Source organism: Furipterus horrens, unplaced genomic scaffold (genome assembly GCF_987537825.1).
Source record: "Furipterus horrens unplaced genomic scaffold, mFurHor1.1.pri manual_scaffold_2, whole genome shotgun sequence".
Classification (NCBI taxonomy): domain Eukaryota; kingdom Metazoa; phylum Chordata; class Mammalia; order Chiroptera; family Furipteridae; genus Furipterus; species Furipterus horrens.
Genome location: NW_028327172.1, coordinates 174,683,390 through 174,706,265, shown reverse-complemented (window position 1 = coordinate 174,706,265; position 22,876 = coordinate 174,683,390). Strand labels below are relative to the sequence as shown.

General features: G+C 38.9%; 1 protein-coding gene and 1 pseudogene across 1 annotated transcript in view; both read right to left on the bottom strand.

The window, feature by feature from the left end:
- The window catches only part of LOC150020043 (UDP-glucuronosyltransferase 2B31-like), a 33,138-nt gene extending 14,849 nt beyond the window's left edge, over positions 1 to 18,289 (bottom strand). Inside the window, exons 1-2 of the mRNA XM_090266798.1 lie at positions 17,551 to 18,289; positions 15,434 to 15,582 (exon numbers count right to left, since the gene is read on the bottom strand). Coding sequence (XP_090122924.1) covers positions 15,434 to 15,582; positions 17,551 to 18,274 — 873 coding nt within the window. The 5' untranslated portion in view covers positions 18,275 to 18,289. The remainder of the gene's footprint in view (positions 1 to 15,433; positions 15,583 to 17,550) is intronic.
- Positions 18,290 to 19,515: 1,226 nt separating this feature from the next.
- LOC150020042 (etoposide-induced protein 2.4 homolog pseudogene) lies at positions 19,516 to 22,112 on the bottom strand (annotated as a pseudogene).
- Between the last annotated feature and the right edge of the window lie 764 nt (positions 22,113 to 22,876).

Below are 22,876 nucleotides of genomic sequence, written 5' to 3'. Positions count from 1 at the left end.
AACAAATACTCCAAAAATTGATATGGAACCAAAAAAGACCCCAAATAGCAAAAGCAACCTTGAGACAGAAGAACACAGCAGGGGGAATCACGATACCAGACATCAAACAATACTACAAAGCCACTGTGATCAAAACAGTCTGGTACTGGCATAAGAACAGACATGTAGATCAGTGGAACAGAATATAGAGCCCAGAAATAAACCCAGGCCTCTATGGTCAACTAATATTTGATAAAGGTGGAAGGAACATAAAATGCAGTGAGAAGAGCCTCTTCAACAAATGGTGCTGGGAGAACTGGACAGGGATGTGCAAAAAAATGAAACTAGACCACCAACTTACACCACACACGAGAATAAACTCAAGATGGAGCAAAGACTTAAATGTAAGCCATGACACCATAAAAATCCTAGAGGAAAACATAGGCAGGAAAATTTCAGATATCCCGTAGAACAATATTTTCATGGATACATCTCCTAAGGCAATAAATAAAGGAAATAAAGGAAAAAATAAACAAATAGGACTACATCAAGCTAAAGAGTTCCTGCTCAGCAAAAGAAAACATCAGCAAGATGAAAAGGAAACCAACCATATGGGAAAATATATTTGCCAATGATAGCTCGGACAGGGGACTGATCTCCAAAATATATAAAGAGCTTATATGACACAACATCAAGAAAACAGACAATTCAATTAAAAATGGGTAAAGGACCTGAACAAACACTTCTCCGAAGAGGACCTACAGAAGGTCCATAGCCACATGAAAAAATGCTCAACATGACTAGTCATCAGAAAGATGCAAATAAAAGCCACAATGAGATACCACTTTACACCAGTCAGAATGGCCATCATCAACAAATCAACAAGCAACAAGTGCTGGCGAGGATGTGGAGAAACGGGAACGCTGCTGCACTGTTGGTGGGAATGCAGACTGGTGCAGCCACTATGGAGAACAGTATGGAATTACCTCAAAAGATTAAAAATGGAACTGCCTTTTGAACCAGCGACTCCACTACTAGGATTATACCCGAAGAATCTTGAAACACCAATTCAAAAGAACTTATGCCCTCCTATGTTCATTGCAGCACTGTTTACAATAGCTAAGTTCTGGAAACAGCCTAAGTGCCCATCTGTAGATGAGTGGCTCCAAAAACTGTGGTACATTTACACAATGGAATACTATGTAGCAGAAAGAAAGAAGGAACTCCTGCCATTTGCGACAACATGAATGGAACTAGAGAGAATTATGCTTAGTGAAATAAGCCAGGCAAAGAAAAGAAAAAAACCATATGATATCACCTAATACAGGAAACTAAAGAACAACATAAACAAACAAACAAAATAGGACAAGGAGCAGAATAACAGTCAGTAGGGGGGCAGGGGGAGGGAGAGAAGAAGGATAAGAAAGGGAGGGGTTTAGTCAAGGAAGGTGTATAAATGACTCATGGACATGGACAACGGGAGGGATTTGATTGTGGGAGAAGGGGTGGGCTGGGTGGGGGGGAGCAATGGGTAAAAAATGGGACAACTGTAATTGAAAGACCAAAAAATAAAATTAAAAAAAAAAAAGAAAGAAGATTTATCCTAACTCTCCATCCAGGTATATCTTCTGTGTGGAATTTGTATGCATTTTTGCATATCTTGATTTTTCTCCTTGTATAGTTTCATAGTATTAGCTGATGAAGTCAAAGTTTTTAAGTATTTTTATGAATCTTGTTGCAATTTGCCTAATTCTTTGTTCTTAAAAGGAAAGTACAGAAGTTATTGGAGTCCTAATAATTAATGGGAAACAAATAGTTTGGAGAAACAATTTATATAATAAAGAGTAAGGACAGACTTCACAAATCATTGACTAGAATTCAAGTCTTGTTTTTGCAACTTTAAACAAGAATTACTATGACTAATTATTATGATTATATTTTTATTCATCCTTCTCATTGTCCTTCTCTCCTCATCCTCTTTTTCCATTTCTACTGACATTGTCTCTGTCCCTTAATGTGATGGGGTACATTTTCAAAACAGGATTACATTGAATAGAGCTTTTACTAATCTTACCTCAGCCTTTCCCCTTGGGAAAGTTTCGACATACAGCTTAAATAATTTGCAATCAAAGGAAATATTAGCGATTGAATAAGATCTGTTTTAGGTTACTGCTTTCAAATGGCAGAGAAGATTCTCTTAATAGATCATTTACTAGTTTAGGAAAGGATGATTGCTCTCTACTTACATCTTAAAGGTATGGTATTAATTTAAAACATATAGATTCTTTTTCTTACAAGAATATATCCTATAGTACATACTAACAGAATTCTTTGTATTTTTAACTTATGAACAGTGTTCAGATAGAAGTGGTAGAAACTATTTGGACTTTATTTAATATACAGAATTTATGGTCATTATTTTATATGCAGTGTACATGTTCTCTTTGATCATTTTGCAGGCAGCTATGATGTCAAGAACCATGTTCACCAAAGGATCTTTACTGAGATTTCATGTGGGTTTCATTTCTGGCAGAAAACACGTGCTGTAATAAGCAAATTTCTTTTATGCTCTAAGGATCTCAAAAGAATAGTTTAAATGCACTGCTGAAGGCAAGTAAACTTTGGGTTTGGCTGCCAGTGTTGTTGAGGTGTACCTTCATATTGTTGAGAAATGATCTCAATGCTTACAAAAATGTATTAGAATTTCAACTTGCTCATCTGAATACCAAGTTATTTTTCCATTTACTTTTAAGTATTTCGCAGGCTATGTTCTCTATGGATTTGATAGAATATATAATCTTGATCTATTAGAAACCAGTTCACATTAAATAAAGAATTACAGGCTGATATATATTAGGTTATTGTTAATATTATTAACAGTAGTTAAAATAACAGTAGTAAGAATAGTTGATATTACTTCTGTGTCACTATGTCCCAAAGATGTTTTAAGTATTTTGTATATATTAAGTATTCTTTCTATTGAAAAAGAAATATGAGGTTGATATAATTAGATGAGTTGGTGTCATCATATCTTTAATGTTTAGTTTTCCATTATCTGTTGCCTGAACTCTCACAACAACCTCCTACTTCTCTGCCTTTCCCCTCTGGTCCCTGTGTAGTTCAATCCAGTCACTGCATCTTGAGGGCTTTTTAAAAGAAGGAAATCTGATCATATGTCTGCCTTTTTACTGCCTTTCTCTTTTTCATTGGCTCACAAATGCTTTCATTAGATGCATCAAAATCCTTATAATTACTTATCTTTAACTTCTCCAGCATCCCTTGCTTCCTTTTTCAGCCTCTTTCTCATACACTAAACTTAGACTTCTTGGAAACTGTCAGTATTATTTTTCTTGCATTACCTTTTGTGTCTTCTTGTCCCCCTTATTATTTCCTCCTATTACTGCATATCCTTCAGGTCTCACTTAATTATCAATGACATGAAATACTTTCTATGATTCCTGCTGGATGTTTTCTAGCATCGCGGTCTTTCCTTTTTATGCTACTCTTCACACAAATTTAATTACTTATATTCTGTCTTTCCAAGTAGAATGTCAGGTGTCTGTGGGTAGAAATTGTGTCTACACTGTTTCTCTGTATACCCAGCATTTACCTCTGGACTACGTTAGTCACCTTAAGAATATTCTTTGTATGAATGTCTTACAACTTTTTGTGTTGAAGACAGAAGGCTTCTTAATCAGTGTTGCTTCTTAATCAGTTTGTATATTAGAATCCACATATGAGTGGAATTATATGGTATTTATCTTAGTCTGACTGGCTTGTTTCACTTAGCATAACACTCTCCAGTTCCAACCATGTTGCCCCAAAAAGTAAACTTTTCTTCTTTTTTATAGCTAAGTACTATTCCATTGTGTAAATGTTCCATAACTGTTTTATCTACTCATCTACTGATGAGCATTGGGCTGCTTCCACATCTTGGCCATGTAAATAATGCTTCAATGAACATAGGGGTGCATATGATTTTTCCCAATTAGTGTTTCGGGTTTCTTCAGATAAATTCCCAGAAGTGGAATCACTGGATATAAAGAGGTTTCATTTTAAATTTTTTGGGATACTCCATACTCCTTTCCACAATGGCTGCACCCATCTTCAGTCTCACCAAAAGTGCAGAAGTGTATCTCTTTCTCTACATCCTAGCCAGCTCTTGTTTGTTGATTTTATTAATAATATCCATCCTAAAAGGTGTGAGGTGATATCTCATTGTGGTTTCAGTTTGCATTTTTATGATGATTAGTGATTAGTGATGATGAGAATCTTTTCATATGTCAATCAGCTATATGTATGTCCTCTTTGAAGAAGTGTCTATTCAGGTTCTTTGCCCATTTTTTAGTGGGATTTTTTTTTTTTTTTTTTTTTTGCTGTTGAATTTTATGTTTTTAATCATTTTTTTATTAACCCCTTATCAGATGTACCTGTGAATATGTTCTCCCATTCAATGGTTGTCTTTTCACTTTGTTGATGGTGCCCTGTGCTGTGCAAAAATGTTTTAGTTTAATGGAATCCCATTTGTTTATATATTTTTTCTTGCCTTAGGGGATGTAACAGAAGAAAAAAAAATTGCTATGAGCAATGTCTGAGCTTTGACTACCTATATTTTCTTCTATGGTTTTTATGATTTTTGAGTCTTACATTTAAGTTTTACCTCCCTTGAATGTTTTAGAATAGTTCATTGGTTCTTCTTGGAATTTGATAAAATTCACCTATGAAGACATTTGGTCCCAGGCTTTTGTTTGTTGGGAGTTTTTGATTACTGTTTCCATTTAACTAGTTGTAATTTTTCTGTTCAGATCTCTGATTCTTCCTGATTTAGTTTTGAAAATTGTGTTTCTAGGGATTTATACGTATTGTCCAGGTTGTCCTATTTGTTGGCATAGATTTTTCGTAGTATTTTCTTACAATCCATTGTATTTCTTTGTTGTCAGTTGTTACTTCTCCTCTTTCTTTTCTCATTTATATTCATCATTTTTATTTTATTATTTTTGTCATGGGCATATCACATTCTGTTTTTATTTTAAATAATGAAAAGAATAAACTGTGCAAATAAATCAGAACATCCAAAATGATAATGGGAGAAACTCACACAGCTGAAAAAAAGGTTTCTACCCTGAAGTTTTTACCATAACAATACCATAAAAAGTCATCACACTTATGGGAATATTATACAAATTAGAAGATAAGTAAAATGTATGAGTTGGACTTGCAAATCACCTTCCCGTTTGGAGTCTGAGGTAAATAAAATATGAAGCACAGTGCTGGCAATCCTCTAGATTTGTAGTAGTTTGGTCTTCAAGGTCTTTGTGAAAATAGAATTCTCATCCTATTCCAACCTGGTATGTATTTTTGTATTAGTTTTATTTTTTGCTTTGTTTAATATGTATGGAAAGATTATGCTTCACTGGAAACTGTTCATTGTCTATACTCTAGAGGATAGCCTTCTGGGGTTATCTGATTCTCATTGTATCTAGGTAAAGTGTAGATAATAATAATAATTTCATATAGAAATGCAAACTCTGTCCTGCTGAGAAGTTTAATTTTTTCATTTTTTTGAAATGTCATAGGAATTTAACTAAGAAAAAGATCAAAATTATGAACATTAAAATGACAACAAACTCACAACTGTCAGCAACTGAATCTAAAAAACAAAAACAAAATTCAACTAAACAAATCAAAATAGGAACAGAATCATAGGTATGGGGATCATTTGAAGGGTTATCAGCTGTAAGGGGGAAGGGGGAGAAATGGGGATATGATCCAGGGATTAAGAAGCACAGTTGATTGGTACAAAACAGACAGAGGAAAGTTAAGACTAATATAGGAAAGGGTGAAGCCAAAGAACTTATATGCTTGACCCATGGACATGAACCAAAGGGGATGGGACTGCTGTAGTGAAGGGGGGCGCCGGACAGGGGAGAACAAAGGAGAAAATTTGGGACCACTGTAACAACATAATTGACAAAACATACCTAAAAATGCTTACAAAAAAAAAAAAAAAAAAGACGTGGGTTGATTTCTGGGCTCTGTGTTCTGTTCTATTGATTCATATGCCTCTTCTCATGCCAGTATCATGCTGTTTTAATACCAGGTTTTGTGATACTTCCAACTTTATTTTTCTTTCTCAAGATTGCTGAGGTTATTTGGGGTCTTTTTGGCTCCATACAAAATTTTGTAATATTTGCTCTAATCTATGAAATACGTCACTGGTATTCTAATAGGAATTGCATTTAATCTGTAAGTTGCTTTGGTAGTATGGACATTTTGATTATCTTAATTCTTCTGGTCCATGAACAGTATATGCCTCCACTTATATGTATCTGCCTCAGTTTCTTTCTTCAATATCCTATGGTTTTCCATGTCTTTTACCTCCTTGGTTAAATTTATTCCTAACATCCTTATTATTATTATTATTATTTGCAATAGTAAATAGGGTTGTTTTCTCTGTTTCTGATAGTTCATTATTGCTGTATAAAAAAATCATCATTAAAAAAAGTGCTCTATTGACTATGCTGTTACAGTCACCCCAACTTCTTTTCCTCCTGCTCCCCTTCACACAGGAAACTCCTCCCTCCAGTCGTCCCCGCCCCCAAGTCCATGCCTATTGCCTGTGCACACAACTCTTCTCAATACCTTCTTGACTACTCCACTCCCTCCTACCATGCTTCTTAATTACTGCACAATTTCCCTCCCTTCCCCCATCCCCCACCCCGCTGAGCTCCCCCCAAAATATTCCCCATACCTATAATTCTTCTCCCACCTTCATTGCCTATTTAGTTTGCCTTTGTTTCAATTATCTAGTTTCTGTTGTTGGCTGTTGTGATACATTATAATGTTTTCACTTTAATGTTCATAGTTTTGACCCTCCCTCTCCCAAACAAGTCCCTTTAACATTTCATATAACAGTGGTTTGGATATGATGAACTCCTTCAGTTTTACTTTGTCCTGGAAGCACTTTCTCTGCTCTTCTATTCTTAATGACAGCTTTTCTGGATAGAGTAATTGTGGTTGTAGGTTTTAGCTTTTCATTACTTTGAATATTTCTTGCCAGTCCCTTCTTGCCTGCAGAGTTTCTTTTGAAAAATCAGCTGACAGTCTTATTGGGACCCCTTTGCATGTAATTCTCTTCTTCTCTCTTGCTGCTTTTAAGATTCTCTCTTTATCCAAATTTTTGACATCTTGATTATAATGTGTCTTGGTGTAGTTCTTCCTGGGTCCAGTCTTTTTAGAATTCTCTGTGCTTCCTGGACCTGTAAGTCTATTTCCTTCCCCAAGTTAGGGAAGTTCTGCTTCATTATTTTTTACATAATTTTCCAATTTCTAGTTCTTCTTCACCTTCTGGCAACCCTATGATTCAGATGTTGGCCCGCTTATAGCTGTCCCATAGGTTTCTGAGCCTCTCCTCATTTTTCTCACTTTTTGTTTCCCCTTTCTGCACTGGTTGACTGTTGGTTCCTTCCCTATGTTCCAACTTGTTGATTTGATCCCTGGTTTTCTTTCCTTCACCACTAGTTTTGTGCGTTTTTGTTCATTTCAGCAGGACTAGACTTCATCCTTCCCCATCTTGTTTAAGATCTGCTGTTAAGTGTGTAAGCATTTTTATAACCAAAGCTCAGAACTGTGCCTCAGAAAGATTTCCTGAATAAATCAATAGACTTCTGGCCAAGATGGAGGTGTAGACAGACATGCTGCTTCTCCCTCCACAACTAAGAAGGAATACAACTACCTCAAAACTAGAAACAACCAGAAGTTCCAGAAAATCAAAGTGCATGGAAGTCAAGCAAACAAAGATATAAAGAAGAAATACTCATCCAGACAGGTAGGAGGGGTGGAGCCCAGGTGGAGAGGACTCGGTGTGGTGGTGGCAGCAGCGACAACAGTAGCAGGCTGGTGGAAAGTGAAGTTACACATTTTAAAAAGACAAAAGGGACACCTGGGGAGCGCTCCCAGCCCCAGACCAGACCTCGAAGCTCACTGTCCCAGCACCAGGGATAATCAAGCCTCATTGCTTTTTTTTTTTTTTTTAATAATTTATTTATTTGTTTGTTTATATACTTATTTTTAAAGAGAGGGGAAAGGAGGAAGAGAAGGAGAGAAACATCACTGTGTGGTTGCCTCTCTCTTGTGCCCCCAACTGTGGACCTGACGTGCAACCTAGTCATGTGCCCTGACTGGGAATCAAACCAGCGACACTTGGCTCGCAGGCCGACGCTCAATCCACTGAGCCACAGCAGCCAGGGCCTGCCTCATTGCTTTTGACTGTGCAACCAGTGGGGGTTGGGGTGGAGGCAGAAACTGCCAGTCTCTCAGCAGAGTCTGCTTGTTTAAAGGGCCCCCATGGACCTAGAACATCCATAGACCCACCCACTCTGGGAACAACAGCCAGGGCAGCAGCTAGAGGGGCATCAATTCAGTGCGGAAGTGGGAGAGGTGCTTGGAAAAAGGGCAAGTGCTGAGCAAATGGCATTGTTCCTTCTCGGACCCCTCTCCTGAATACAGCACCACAACTTGGTGAAATGGGTCACCCTGTACTGATGAATACCTAAGATTCCATGCCTTGCAATGTAACAGGAGCGACAGCTCTCCCTGGGACACAAAAGCAAACAAACACAGGAGACTTCCGGCCAAGATGGAGGTCTAGACTGACATGCTTTGTCTCCCTCCACAACTAACAAGGAATACAACTACCACAAAACCAGAAATAACCAGAAGTTCCAGAAAATAACTGGAAGTCTAATGTATTAAGTTACATAGAAGTGGTGCTCGTCTGGACAGGTAGGAGGGCCAAAGCTAGGGAGGAGAGATCAAGCTGTGCTGTCTGCGGCAGCCACAGCGATGGCGGCAGGACAGCGGTAAGCACAAACACCCATATTTAAGAGGAGGCGAGAAGCGCCTGAGGAAAACCCCTGGCTGCAGACCAGAGCTGTCAGCTTGTGATTCCAAAGTCAGGGAAGGGAGACCTCTATTGCCTTGGACTGTGAGGCCCAGTGGGGGTGGGAATGGAGGAGGAGGCTCCTGGTCTCTCAGCAGAGAGTTAACGGCAGGAATCCATCTTGGACCCCCATGCCCACACAAAACTCCACAGCGTGGTGAGACATGTCACCCGGTTGTGACAAGTGCATGGGGCTCCGCCCTCTATAGCAAAGGAGGTGTGGCAGCCCTGCCCAGGAAGCAAAGGTAAACACAAAACTGTTCAGGATGGCACAGATCATGATAGAGATCCTAGTGACACAGCTGACCAGGCAGCAAATATCTAATCTAATGAAGCAGCAGATAGGAAATCTTTCTGAGGCACAGTTCTGAGCTTTGGTTATAAAAATGCTTACACACTTAACAGCAGATCTTAAACAAGATGGGGAAGGAATGAAGTCTAGTCCTGCTGAAATGAACAAAAACACACAAAACTAGTGGTGAAGGAAAGAAAACCAGGGATCAAATCAACAAGTTGGAACATAGGGAAGGAACAAACAGTCAACCAGTGCAGAAAGGGGAAACAAAAAGTGAGAAAAATGAGGAGAGGCTCAGAAACCTATGGGACAGCTATAAGCGGGCCAACATCTGAATCATAGGGTTGCCAGAAGGTGAAGAAGAACTAGAAATTGGAAAATTATGTAAAAAATAATGAAGCAGAACTTCCCTAACTTGGGGAAGGAAATAGACTTACAGGTCCAGGAAGCACAGAGAATTCCAAAAAGACTGGACCCAGGAAGAACTACACCAAGACACATTATAATCAAGATGTCAAAAATTTGGATAAAGAGAGAATCTTAAAAGCAGCAAGAGAGAAGAAGAGAATTACATGCAAAGGGATCCCAATAAGACTGTCAGCTGATTTTTCAAAAGAAACTCTGCAGGCAAGAAAGGACTGGCAAGAAATATTCAAAGTAATGAAAAGCTAAAACCTACAACCACGATTACTCTATCCAGCCAAGCTGTCATTAAGAATAGAAGAGCAGAGAAAGTGCTTCCAGCACAAAGTAAAACTGAAAGAGTTCATCATATCCAAACCACTGTTATATGAAATGTTAAAGGGACTTGTTTAGGAGAAAGAGGATCAAAAGTATGAACATTAAAATGAAAACTGTATCACAACAGCCAACAACAGAAGGTAGGGAACCAAAACAAAGACAAAGTAAGTAGGTAATGAGAGTGTTAAAAGAATTATAGATATGGGAACATTATGTGGGGAGGTTAGCAGGGAGGAGGAAGGGGCGAAATGGTAGGAGATGGTACAGGAATTAAGAAGCATAGTAGGAGGGAGTTGAGTAGATAGGAAGATGTTGAGAAGAACTATATGCACAACCAATAGGCATGGACTAAGGTTGGGGGACAACTGGAGGGAGGGATTTCATTGGGTGGTGGGGAACAAAGGGAAAAGAAATTGGGACATTTGTAACAGCATAATCAATAAAGCATATGAAAAAATAAACCAATAAATCAATAAATCAATAAACAACAAATGCTGGCAAGGATGTGGAGAAAAGGGATTCCTCATGCACTATTGTTGGGAATACAGACTGGTATAGCCACTGTGGAAAACAGTATGGAGTTTTCTTAAAAAATTAAAAATGGAACTGCCTTATGACCCAGTGATTCCACTTCTGGGAACATATCCAAAAAAGCCCGAAACACCAATTCAAAAGAACACATTCACCACTATGTTTATAGCAGCGTTTTTTATAATAGCCAGGATTTGGAAACAGCCTAAGTGCCCATCAATAGATGAGTGGATAAAAAACTGTGGTACATTGACATGGAGGAATATTATGCAGCAGTAAAAGAGAAGGAATTTTTACCTTTTGTAACAACATGGGTGGACCTAAAGAGCATTATACTTAGTGAAATAAGCCAATCAATGAAAGACAAAACCATATGCTCTCAGTTGAATCTAATGAACAAAATAAACAAACAAACAAAATAGAATCAGAAGCACAGAAACATGGCAGACTGACAGCTGTAAGAGGTGAGGGGGGAGATGGAGACTGGTTGAAAGCATGCGAAGGGATTAGACAAAGACCATATATGCATTGCATGACCCATGGACATAAATAATACTGTGGGGATTGACTGTGGTAATAGAGGGCAGGCTTGGGGGAAGGGAGCAAAGGGGGAAATATTGGGACAACTATAAGAGCACAACTAATAAAAAATACTAAAAAAATGGAAAAAGAAAAAGAAAAAAAGAAAGAATGACTTCCTATCTGCTGAGCCATTAGATTAGATATTTGCTGCCTGGTCAGCTGTGTCACCGGGATCTCTATCATGATCTGTGCCATCCTGACAGTTTTGTGTTTACCTTTGATTCCTGGGCGGGGCTGTCACACCTTCTAAGCTATAGAGGGCGGAGCCCCATGCATTCGTCACAACAAGGTGACCCTTCTCACCAGGCTGTGGTATTTACTGTGGGCATGGGGGTCCAAGATGGATTCATGCCATTCACTCTCCGCTGAGAGACTGGGAGCCTCCTCCTCCATCCCCACCCACTCCAGGCCTCACAGTCCAAGGCAATGGAGGTCTGCCTTCCCTGGCATTGGAATTGCAAAATGACGGGTCTGGTCTGCAGCCAGGGGTGCTCCCCAGGCACTTCTCACCTTCCCTTAAATACAGATGTTTGTGCTTACTGCTGTCCCACCATCGTTGCTGCTGCTGCCACCACCAGCAAAGCTCAACCTCTCTGCCCCGACTTCACCCCTCCTATCTGTCTGGATGAGTACCACTTCTTTGTAAATTTATATGTTAGACTTCGATTTTTTTTCTGGAACTTCTGGTTATTTCTGGTTTTGTGGTAGTTGTATTCCTTGTTAGTTGTGGAGGGAGATGGAGTGGGTCAGTCTAAGCTTCCATCTTGGCCAGAAGTCTCCTGTGTGTGTTTGCCTATGTCTTAGGTAGAGCTGTTGCTCCTGTTATGTTGTAAGGGGCGGAGCCTTAGGGATTCCTCAGTAGAGGGCGACCTGTTTCACCACGTTGTGGTGTTGTATGTGGGAGAGGGGTCTGAGCGGTAATAATGCTGCTTGCCCAGCACTTTCCCCTTTTCCAGGCACTTCTCCCACTTCCATATGGAACTGGTGCCTCTCTAGCTGTTGCCCTGGCTGTCGTTCCCAGAGTGGATGGGTCTGCAGATGTTCTAGGACTGTGGGGGCCCTTTAAACAAGCAGACTCTGCTGAGAGACTGGCAGTTTCTGCCTCTGCCCCAAATCTCTCTGGTTTGCACAGTCAAAAGCAATGAGGCTTGATTTTCCCCGGTGCTGGGGAAGTGAGCTTCATGGTCTAGTGAGGAGCTTGGAATACTTCCCAGGTGTCCCTCCTGACTTTTTAAAACATGTCACTGTGCTTTCCACTGGCCTGCTGCTGCTGCCACTGCTGCCACCACCACACCATATCTTCTCCACCCTGGCTCTGCCACTTCTACCTGTCTGGATGAGTATTTCTTTTCTATATCTTTATTTGTTGGCCTTCCATGCAGTTTAATTTTCTGTAACTTCTGGTTGTTTCTAGTTTTGAGGTAGTTGTCTTCCTTTTTAGTTGTGGAGAGAGATGCAGCATGTCTACCTACACCGCTATCTTGTCTGGAAGTTCCTAAATACATCTCTTAGTTCTTGAGATAGGCCTGTATAGCTATGAATTTTCCTCTTTGGACTGCTTTTTCAGTCCCACAGATATTGGGTTGCTATGTTCTCATTGTCATTTGTTTCGAGGTACTTTTTAGTTTCTTCTTTGATCTTACTGTTAACCCATTGTTTAATAGCATGTTATTTAGCTTCCATGTCTCTCTGTATTTTTCCATTTTCTTTTTGTGATTGATTTCTAGTTTTATAACATTATGGTGAGAGAAGATGCTTGATATGACTTAACTTGGGTTAAATTTATTGAGATTTGTTTTGTGTCCTAACAAGTGGTCTATCCTAGAAAACTTTCCAAGTGCTCTTGGAAAGAATGTATATTCTGCTGCTTTGAGATGAAATGCTCTGGAAATATCAATCAAACATATTTGATCTAGTGTGTCACTTAAAGCTGCCAATGGTAAAGCATCCCATAGTATGACTATATCTCTGTCAATCTCTCCTATTATGTACATCAAGATTTGCTTTACTTATTTAGGTGCTCCTATATTGGATGCATAAATGTTTACTAAGATTACATCCTCTTGTTGGATCATTCCCTTTATTATTATGTAGTGTTCTTCTTTGTCTATTACTATAGCCTTGGTTTTAAAGTTTATTTTGTCAGATTGCTAACCTAGCTTTTTTTCCTTTTCTTTCCCATGAAATATCTTTTTTCCATCTCTTTAGTTGTAGTCTGTGTATATCTTTCTTTCTGAGATGGGTTTTTGAAGACAACATATGTATAGATTTTGTTTTCTGATCTATTCAGCTACACTATGTTTTTTGATTGGAACATTTAAGCCATTTACATAAAGTGATTATTGATAGATATGTATTTATTGTCATTTTATTTTTATACTATGTTCCTCTTCTCCTCCTCCTCCTTCTTCTTAAAACAAGCCACTTCACATTTCTTGTAATACTGGTTAAGTGTTGGCAAATTCCTTTATCTTTTCTTATCAGAAAAACTATATTTCTCCCTCTATTTTAAATGATAGCATTGCTGGTAAAATAGCCTTGGTTGAAGGTCCTTGAGTATTTCATGACAATCTCTCTGGCCTAAAATGTTTCTGTTGAGAAATCAGAGGACAGCTTATGGAAGTTCCTTTACAGGTAACTAACTTTTTTTCTAGCAGCTTTTAAGATTCTCTCTTTGTCTTTAACCTTTGTCACTTTAATTATGATGTATATTGGTTGGGCCTCTTTGGATCCATCTTGTTTGGGATAGTCTGTGCTTCCTGGACATATGTGCATTTTTTCTTTACCAGGTTAGCGAAGTTTTTGATCATTATTTTTTCAAATAGGTTATTGATGTCTTGCTCTCTCTCCTCTCCTGGTGTCCCTATGATGCAGATATTGTTACTCTACATGTTGCCCCAAATGTCCCTTAAACTATCCTTATTTTATAGTTCTTTTTATTTTTCTGCTCTGATTTGTTGCTTTTTCTATGTCTTCTTCCAAATTGCTAATTTGATCCTCTGCTTCATGTAACTTACTCTATTGCTTTTAGTGTATTATTTATTTCACATATTACATTCTTTATTTCTGACTGTTTTTTTTAATGGTTTCTATGTATTTTTTCATGCCATTGAGCATTCTTATAATCATTACCTTGAACATCATGTCTGATAAATTGCTTGCCTCCATTTTATTTAGCTCTTCTAGAGAATTCTCTTATTCTTTCATTTGGGGCCTATTTCTCTGTATTTTTATTTGGCTGTCTCTTTGTGTTTGTTTCTATGTTAGGCTGATCTGCAAAGACTGGTTCAGATCTATGTCAGTCATTGCCTGTGACTGGCTCTGGGCCACCTTTGTGTTGCTATCAGCAATCTTCAGCTTATGGCTCCCTCTGCTGGGTCTGGGTGTGTGCTGAAAGGGCCAAGCTGGGCACCAAGGCCAGATTTCACCAACACCAGGCCTGGGGGAGGGTCAGCTAACATCTCAAACACCCAGAGATCCACCTCTGCATCCAGGCTGCTTGTTAGGCTTCATCGCATAAACGGCCTCTGGCTGTACTCCACTGCAGGGTTTATGCTGCACAGAGTGGGGCAAAAGGGATTCCTGAGGGTAAGACTGTTGCTTCCCCTCAGGCTGATGATGCATGAAGGGGAGTGTTCAGCCTGAGAAAAATGGTTTCTGTAGTTTGGGAAATGACAGAGCACGAGGATCCTAGCAGCAGACCTTTCAGCTCTGTACCCAGAGCCACCAACCCCAGACTTGCCTCATGTGGCTCTTGTCTGCTCCACCCTCCCTCTACTAGAGCCCAGGGTAGGTGGCTGCAAACAAAATTTTGTGCATTGACCCTTTAAAAGAGTGACTGCATCTCTAGCCATCTCTTCCTGGCAGACAGAAACCCTACTTCTTTTCACAGACAGATGTTATGTGGATGCCTTTCCCAGTTATGATATTCCAGGCTTGGGTGCCTGCCTTAAGGTTTGGACCCCACACTTCTCAGGGGAATCCCCTGGCTACTGAAATATCCCTCCAGAATTTCAGTTGCCACCCCAGCCCTGCCCTCTTGTACCTCCACACTTCCTATCAGTCTTGATGTGGTGATGAAGTTTATTTTATAATATCTTGGTTATAAGGATTCTCTTCAGCTAGTCTTCAGTTGGTTATTCCAGATGATTTTCCTATAATTTACTTGTAATTCCAGATTGGTCCTGGGAGAAGTTTAGTGTAGCTTCCACCTACTTAGTCACCATCCTAAAATATATGAGTTTCTAATGAGCAGGTCACTCTACCCACATTCCCATATCTCAGTGTGATCTGATATTCTAAGTGAAGAACAGAGAATTATTCCTACTGAAAATGTAAAGTACAACAAACGTGAATAGGTTTACCTTAGGCAAAGGTTTGGCAGGCCTGCAGTGGAGTCCTCCAACAAATTCAACATGTGGCAAGAATGGGCGGGGAAAGTCAAAATCCCAATAGGTTCGAATGAGCCACATTTCAGCTTTCCCCATTAACTCACGTAATGTAGTGGGTCTTCCTTAAGGTAAAAATAGCAGCAACAACAACAACAAAAATTAGGTAAAATGAGAGTAGTTTAGTATACCAGGTAATTTCCTGAAAGGAATTTGGAGTTATATAGCCAAAAATGTTTAAAAGTCATTGGTTTGAAAATACAAATATGTACACACACACGTTATATATATTATAGTAGAGTTGTTTTTTTTTTTTTCCAGCAAAGGTAAAACCGCGTCAGGGAAGGTCTAGGAAAACAACACCGTACGACAATGGCACTTATGAATGCAGAACTTTACAACTGGAAGTCGCCATGTTAAAAACCTTGAACGAGAACTCAACTCACGCTTCAAAGGAGAGAGAAAAGGAAAAGGAAGGCGAGGCTGGGCCATTTATTCTACTTCTTGATTCACTGTATAAATTAGATGTATGTGGAGTACAAGAGCTCATGCTGGAGCAAAACCCTCCTGAGTGCAAAGGTTGAAGTCTGAATTTTAAAACTTTTGAGGAAAAGGTGACTTCTGTACAGAGGAAACTTGGCAAAGTGTCTCACTGTGACTATAATTTACACATATGCACAGCATGCTTATGTCACATCTGGAAACACAAAGCAGGCTCTCAGATCCCATAGTAGACTTTTATCCCTATGGGATATCAGTACATTCAGATTTATAAACAATTATTAATCTAAGAACTAAAGAATTAAACATGCATTTATTTACTCTGTAAATCATCAGAATTAACTAATGTAAATGTAAACAGTGACTTCAACTCCTCGAGCCATTAATCCTACTATATACATGGAAATGCCATTCCCTAGTACACTCTGTTTAGATTCTACAATTTAGCAAGCTATTCACTAGAGTTTACAAATAAATGGTGAGGTTTTTTAGTATGGCTACTATTGCATTTGGTTCATGTTAGAAGCTTAATAATATTCATGTATTAAATAAAAATATTTGCAAAAAAGAGCTTTTATAAAGTATGAAAATAGAAGTGTTTACTCTTAATGTTGGCTCACTTTGTCTTTAATGGAGAGACATAATTTTCAAAAAATATAGACATATAAGTTGATTATGCACCCTTCAGCAGATGATTTAGAAGCACTCAGTGAAGAAATGCAGTCATTAGAAACTTATAGGTTCCTGAATCTGGGATAGAGCTATTATATTTCTCCATTGTCAAATATTCTTCTAGGTAATATGGCAACACAGTTTAAATTTCAAATATGGAGACTGAGGAGAAATAAGTGGAAACAATTTTCTTAATCCTCTATAGACAGTATGTTAGAAATATGTAACTTCTCAATCTTCATTTGTGCTTTGATGAAGATATTTAGTGAAATTTCTAATGCTTTTATTGAATATAAAAAATTATAGTAAAATTGATTTTTAGGCTAAATAGGCAGAGCACAGAGGATTTTTAGGCAGTTAAACTATTCTGTAAAGTACTCTAATGATAGATACATGACATTATAAATTTGTCCAAAATTAGAGAATATACACCATGAGTGAATCCTAGTATCAACTACAGACTTTATATGATAATGATATGTCAATACATTTCCATCAATTGTAACAAATGTACTTTGGTGGAGGATGTTTACAATAAGGGTGACACTGTTTGTGAGGAGGTAGGGCATATATGGGAAATCTCTACTTAATATTGCTGTGTACCTAAAACTCTTCTATAAAATAAAACTTATTACAAACAAATAAAAAAGAATGATATATGACTGCTTGAAAAACCAGTCAGTGCTTCAAACTGAGGTCTCTGACTTCTTTGAGTGTTCTATACTAGTGGACCACAACGTTCAAACTGACCTTATCATTTAAATATTTCTATAATACTTGTAAGATTAAGGTCATTATATATTACATAATTATCTTACTTGTAAAAGACAAATTTCTCTGAGTTAATATTTATACAAGATCACCTTCCAAGGCACTAGGAAAATTAGGACTTAATTCTACCAAGTAAAAACATGGCTTACCTAGTACTTCAGTCACAAACTTATCCCACTTCTTCTGATTATATGTTTGGAACCAGAAGTCAAAGTAAAGCACATGTATCATATTTTTTATCCTCTCTATGAATGTCATTTGATCACTTAATTCTGACAAGGCAACAGGTACATAGGACGGTGGGAATAGAAGTCCTCCACTATATTTTTCGATTGTATATCCAGGAAAGAAGCGGAGACTGTACACAAGAGGAATTTTAAGTAGCTCAGCCAGCAGCTCACCACAGGGTCCCACGGTATCTGCAAGAATGACATCAAACTTTGCTTGCTGTAGTTTCATCATAAGTTTCCTATTTAAAACGACATCTTTACAGAGATGTTCAATAAAGTCATAACCTTCCCAAAGAATTTCTTGCATTAGTGAAAAGTAAGTCCAAAATGTATCCTTTGGCAGATCATTTGTCCATTTACTGATTATCTTCATGAATATAATTTCCATGTCATCTTTTGTTAAAGATGTAGGATAAATTTCAAATTTAATAGCAGATGGTTTATCGGGGTCAACAAAAACTGAAGCTGAAGATATCAGTACAATCACTTCATGACCTCTCTGGACAAGTTCATCCAGGATTGTCTTCATATTGATCCAATGGCTATATTCTGTGGGCCACACCAGCACCTTTCCACAACCCCCAGGGCTAAAGTGACAACTCAGCTGTAGCAGGAGAATAACTGAAATCCATTTCATAGACATCCTGCTGGAACACAGTGCTTCTCTCCAAATTGACGATCCCTTCTGCTATTGCTCCTGTTTATATCCAAGGATAAATCAATCAGGAAGTTAATATACAACTCCAAAATCTCGAAGTGAGAATAGTCAGCATTTGGATTGCAAGTGGAAAAGCAAAAGGTAGATGAATACTAAAGCAATGAGAATGACACATTAACGTCTTGTTCTCACCACAGTTTTTAGATTACCCATGAAGGTACATACAAGTTTTTATTTATTTATTGAAACCAGCTCATGCTTAATTGTGACATTTTAAAATTGTACAAGTCTTTTGACATCTGCCCCCTTCTTCTATACTCAGTCTCTTTTAAATGGCAGGTAAACACTAACCAATCACAGGTTTAGTGAGTTTAATAAGTTGATGTCTACAGTTTCTATTTGCAGTAGCCAATACTGTATGTCTTTGAAACACCAGAAAAACTCAGCAGTGACCAACAGTAAATTTCAGACCTCTAGAGTTTAAGAGTTCAGGTTCTGAGCATTCTGTGTTGCAGTAGCAATCATCCAAAATTAGTACCTCCTTGTAATTGGGCGACTTCAAATGTACCAGTTGTAGAGGCTTTTCCTCTTTAATGCAAAAAAAAAAAAAAAAAAAAAAAAAATCACTCTTCAAAACTCAGCAGATCTGGCTGTGAGGTCTTTCCCTCTCTCCCATTTCTTCAGGCTTATTCTTTTTGCAGTGGATCAAGAGAGACCAAAATCTAACTTGAAATTAGATTAAAAACAAGACAGTGATGGTATAAAGGGAGTGACCAGGAACAACTGAGATACTCCTTTACCTCCCACATCCGGTAACAAAAAATAACAGGTCCACGAAATACAACAGCTAAAATTACAAAATCTATTCACCCAGGGCTGGTAGAAGGTAAGAAAGGCAGGTGAGATGGTAAATGTCACAGGGAGAAAAAGTTTTCAAATCTGTCCAGGCATGGGGGCTGGCGAGGGCTAGTGAAAAGCTGCAGAAAAACCTGTGGTCCTTTCAGACTCACAGGTGTTTAAAAATCTACATATTGGTGTGAGGAAGCTTGTGCCTTATGTGCACCAGAGACAAGAATCCAAGTTCCTCAGAGAGAAGGGAATATACAGAGGGCCCTTGGCAAAATGGGTCCTGCTTTTCCTTGAGGGGACTATGAACACAGGAAGAGCTACAAAGCCTCCTTTGAAACCCAGTCAACCCCTCTGAATGGCAGGCAACTAACTCATTATCATGCAGAAGACTTCACTTTGGCAGAAGGTGAATGCGGTGAAGGGAGCTTCTCTGCAGAGGCTGAGCCACTCTGGGCACACTGCAGGTAGACTGCCTTGTGGAAGAGTCTGTTGCTTAAGAAAACCACAAAGGACAAGAGGCTCAACCACAGGTCTTTGCTTCATTGGCACTGCTAATGAACAGAGGAAAGAGGATAGAGAAGAGGCAGCCACCAAGAGTGTATGAGGACTGCATCTCTGGGAGGAAAGCCAAGGGCAAACCAAATCGCAAATAGTAAGGCTGATTCCTCTCTATGTTTGGCAACTGCTGGTGCATTTTAATTTCTTTATTGAACCAACAATATTTAAGAAGTATAGTGAGTAAAGAAGGGACACATATGGGAGACTAACCAGCAGACCCACAAGATGGATGGAACAGATATGTTAGCAATGATTTTGCTGACACTAGGGAATAGATGAGGTTTTCTCCCTGATGCCTTGAAGGCCATATCAGCTATATTTTGACACCAAATGGCATTCACAACTTTGCTAAGCACAAACGGGAGCACACAAATAGCACTGAAAGTTGACATGAGGACAAATTTCAGCCACAACCAAACATCTTCATGTAGTGACTGATCACCAATAATTTGGGCAATTACTGACTGAAGCACATGCATAAATACTTGATAAAACAAGACTCGTCCAGAATACTCCACCATTTCAAGCACAGCATAGGGAAATTCTAATGATAAATCACTATCTTGCATCCTCTCTGCTCTGAGCTCTCCTCTGCACCAGGACACTACTTGCCCCATTTCAATGTTGCTCCTCTCTTTTTTTCTGAATTTGAGAATTTAGCTTTGAGGTGGTACAAATTCCCCAGATGAAGGGAAAGAGTGAGAGAGAAAGAGAAACAAAATGTATTGCCTTTTAAAAAAAAATCAGAGCCATGGATTAATATCACTTTCAGTGTATGCTTTTTGCTGAGGTAGCTGCAAGGCATGCCAGAGGTCAAGAGGGAGGAGACAGGTTAGGAGAATTGTCAAAGTATTTGTAGTCATATCATAAAATCATCACAAATATAACCTTTCAATGTAAGCCAGCAGAAGTCACTAAGTTACTGTAAACTTCATAAAATATTGATATTCAAAACAATAAAGTTAAGAGTTGTGAGTTTGGATTTTTACATGCATTGAAATTTTTAATAAACATTATACTATATTATTCCTAAATATCTTAAATGAAAGATTTTTTAAATATGAAAAAAGAGCCCCATTCTGATATAATAGATAATATACTAGATTTTTGGTTAAGTATTTTGAATAACACTAATAATAAGGCAATATGAAAATCTTGACACTTGTTATCTTGAATCAACATGTTCTTTTACCAATAAGTTTATTATTCCACATAATACATGAAAGCCATGTTGTGAAAAGTCAAACAATGATGATTTTTAAAATATATATGTGCATTTAAATTACCATCATTGGAAATTCGGTGTAATTTTCCAGAATATTTCCTCTGTATTTATACAAATTTACATATATTTTATTTTATACAAACAGTATTATGCTTATGTTATTTTTCTGGAACTTTTTTATTTAGCAATGTAATATGGAGAACATGCAATAATATTGCCTGTAATCTAATATTTTCTGTAATTACTGTATACCTTATCCCTTTCATTGGAGATAATGGTGGAGTATTCTGGATGAGTCTTGTTTTATCAAGTATTTATGCATGTGCTTCAGTCAGTAATTGCCCAGATTATTGGTGATCAGTCACTATATGAAGATGTTTGGTTGTGGCTGAAATTTGTCCTCATGTCAACTTTCAGTGCTATTTGTGTGCTCCCGTTTGTGCTTAGCAAAGTTGTGAATGCCATTTGGTGTGTTTATTGACTGGTAGGTATTTAGGTACCTGAGGGGACATACTCTATATAAATATGTGCCTCTGTAAGCTTTTATATGACAGACCCTAGGTGTAGAATTGCAGAGTTAAACAGTGTGTTTAAAATTTTTGAAAGCTTTTATTAAATTATATTTTATTGATTATGCTATTAGAGTTGCCCGGATACTTTCCCCTCTGCCCCCTTCCACCCAGCACTCACTATTCCCTCAGGCAATCCCCCTACCATTGTTCATGTCCATATTGAATGTTAACTATCCTGTACCCACCTATGTAAAAGAAATGTGTCTATCATTTTACTTTTTATCCAGTTCCAGAGGTTTCCCAGCTTTGCTTTCTCCAGTCTCCCTAATCCATCACCGATGGACTTCTCATAACCCACACTACAGCCTCTATTTTGATTGTAATGTATAAAGCAGGGTGCAGAACTGACATTCTCTGGAGCATTTCTTCAATCTGTGGAGGTTTTGCTTCCCAGCAAGAGTCATCAGTTTGGCTCAAATAGCTCATAAAAATTCTTACAGGTTTGGATATTTCTTACATCCACCTCCACTTGAGGCCTTGATGGAATGGGGTGACCCAGAATCTGAAAATAGCTTATTGAGGTTCAGTTATGACAGAAACTCACTCTCCTGGGCTCAGCAACTCCAGGGAGCACGTGGCACTTATCTTTGGCTGAGGTTCCACAAAAGGCTTTGTTCATAGACCTGCAAGTCAGTCACAGTGGGCCGCTCTCCACAAGGTGCACAGTCGGGATGTGGCTTCAGAGCCGAATATAGCAGAAATGTTCTCTAAAGGCATCCACAGGCAACAGGCTGCAATTCAACCTCCGCAGGCAACTCAGGACCTCACTTACAAAGGAGCACGCTGCCATCCACGCAGCTGGAGACAGCTGAGGGAATACCCAGCGATGGCAAAGCCAATTGTCAAAGCCGTAGACTGCATTTTGGTCCTTGCAGCATCAAGTGCCGGCCAACAGAAGAGGCTGGTCAGACCGCGCCTAGGTGTTGTTGTTAACCAGGTAGGGGAGGCAGTGGGAGTAATCAGCCCGCACTTCAGGGCTGCAGCCTACGTCTATAGCTGTGGCTTACGTACGCGAGAGATCATACCGTAGGCAATCCAGGCAGAACCAAGAAGGCACAGCGAGGTGGGGCGGCGAAGACCCTGGTCTGGCGGACCTGTGCGCACCCAGCTCAGGCAGCACTAACTGCCGCCTAAGCACAAGCTCTCATCTCGAAACCTGGAGGCTTTGGGTCACAGGGATGACAAGAACCAGCCACCCTGGCTCCTGCTGTGCTGGAAGAGCCGCTGCCAGCCCCTGCTTCCCTGAACTCAGGGGCTCGCACGCTGGGCAGCTTCGGCCCTCAAGCTGAGTGCTTTCTGGAGGCCACAGCAGCCTTTTCCCCGCATAGATTCTTATGTTTGATAAATATTCTGTGGGTAACAATTTAATGATTCAATTTATAT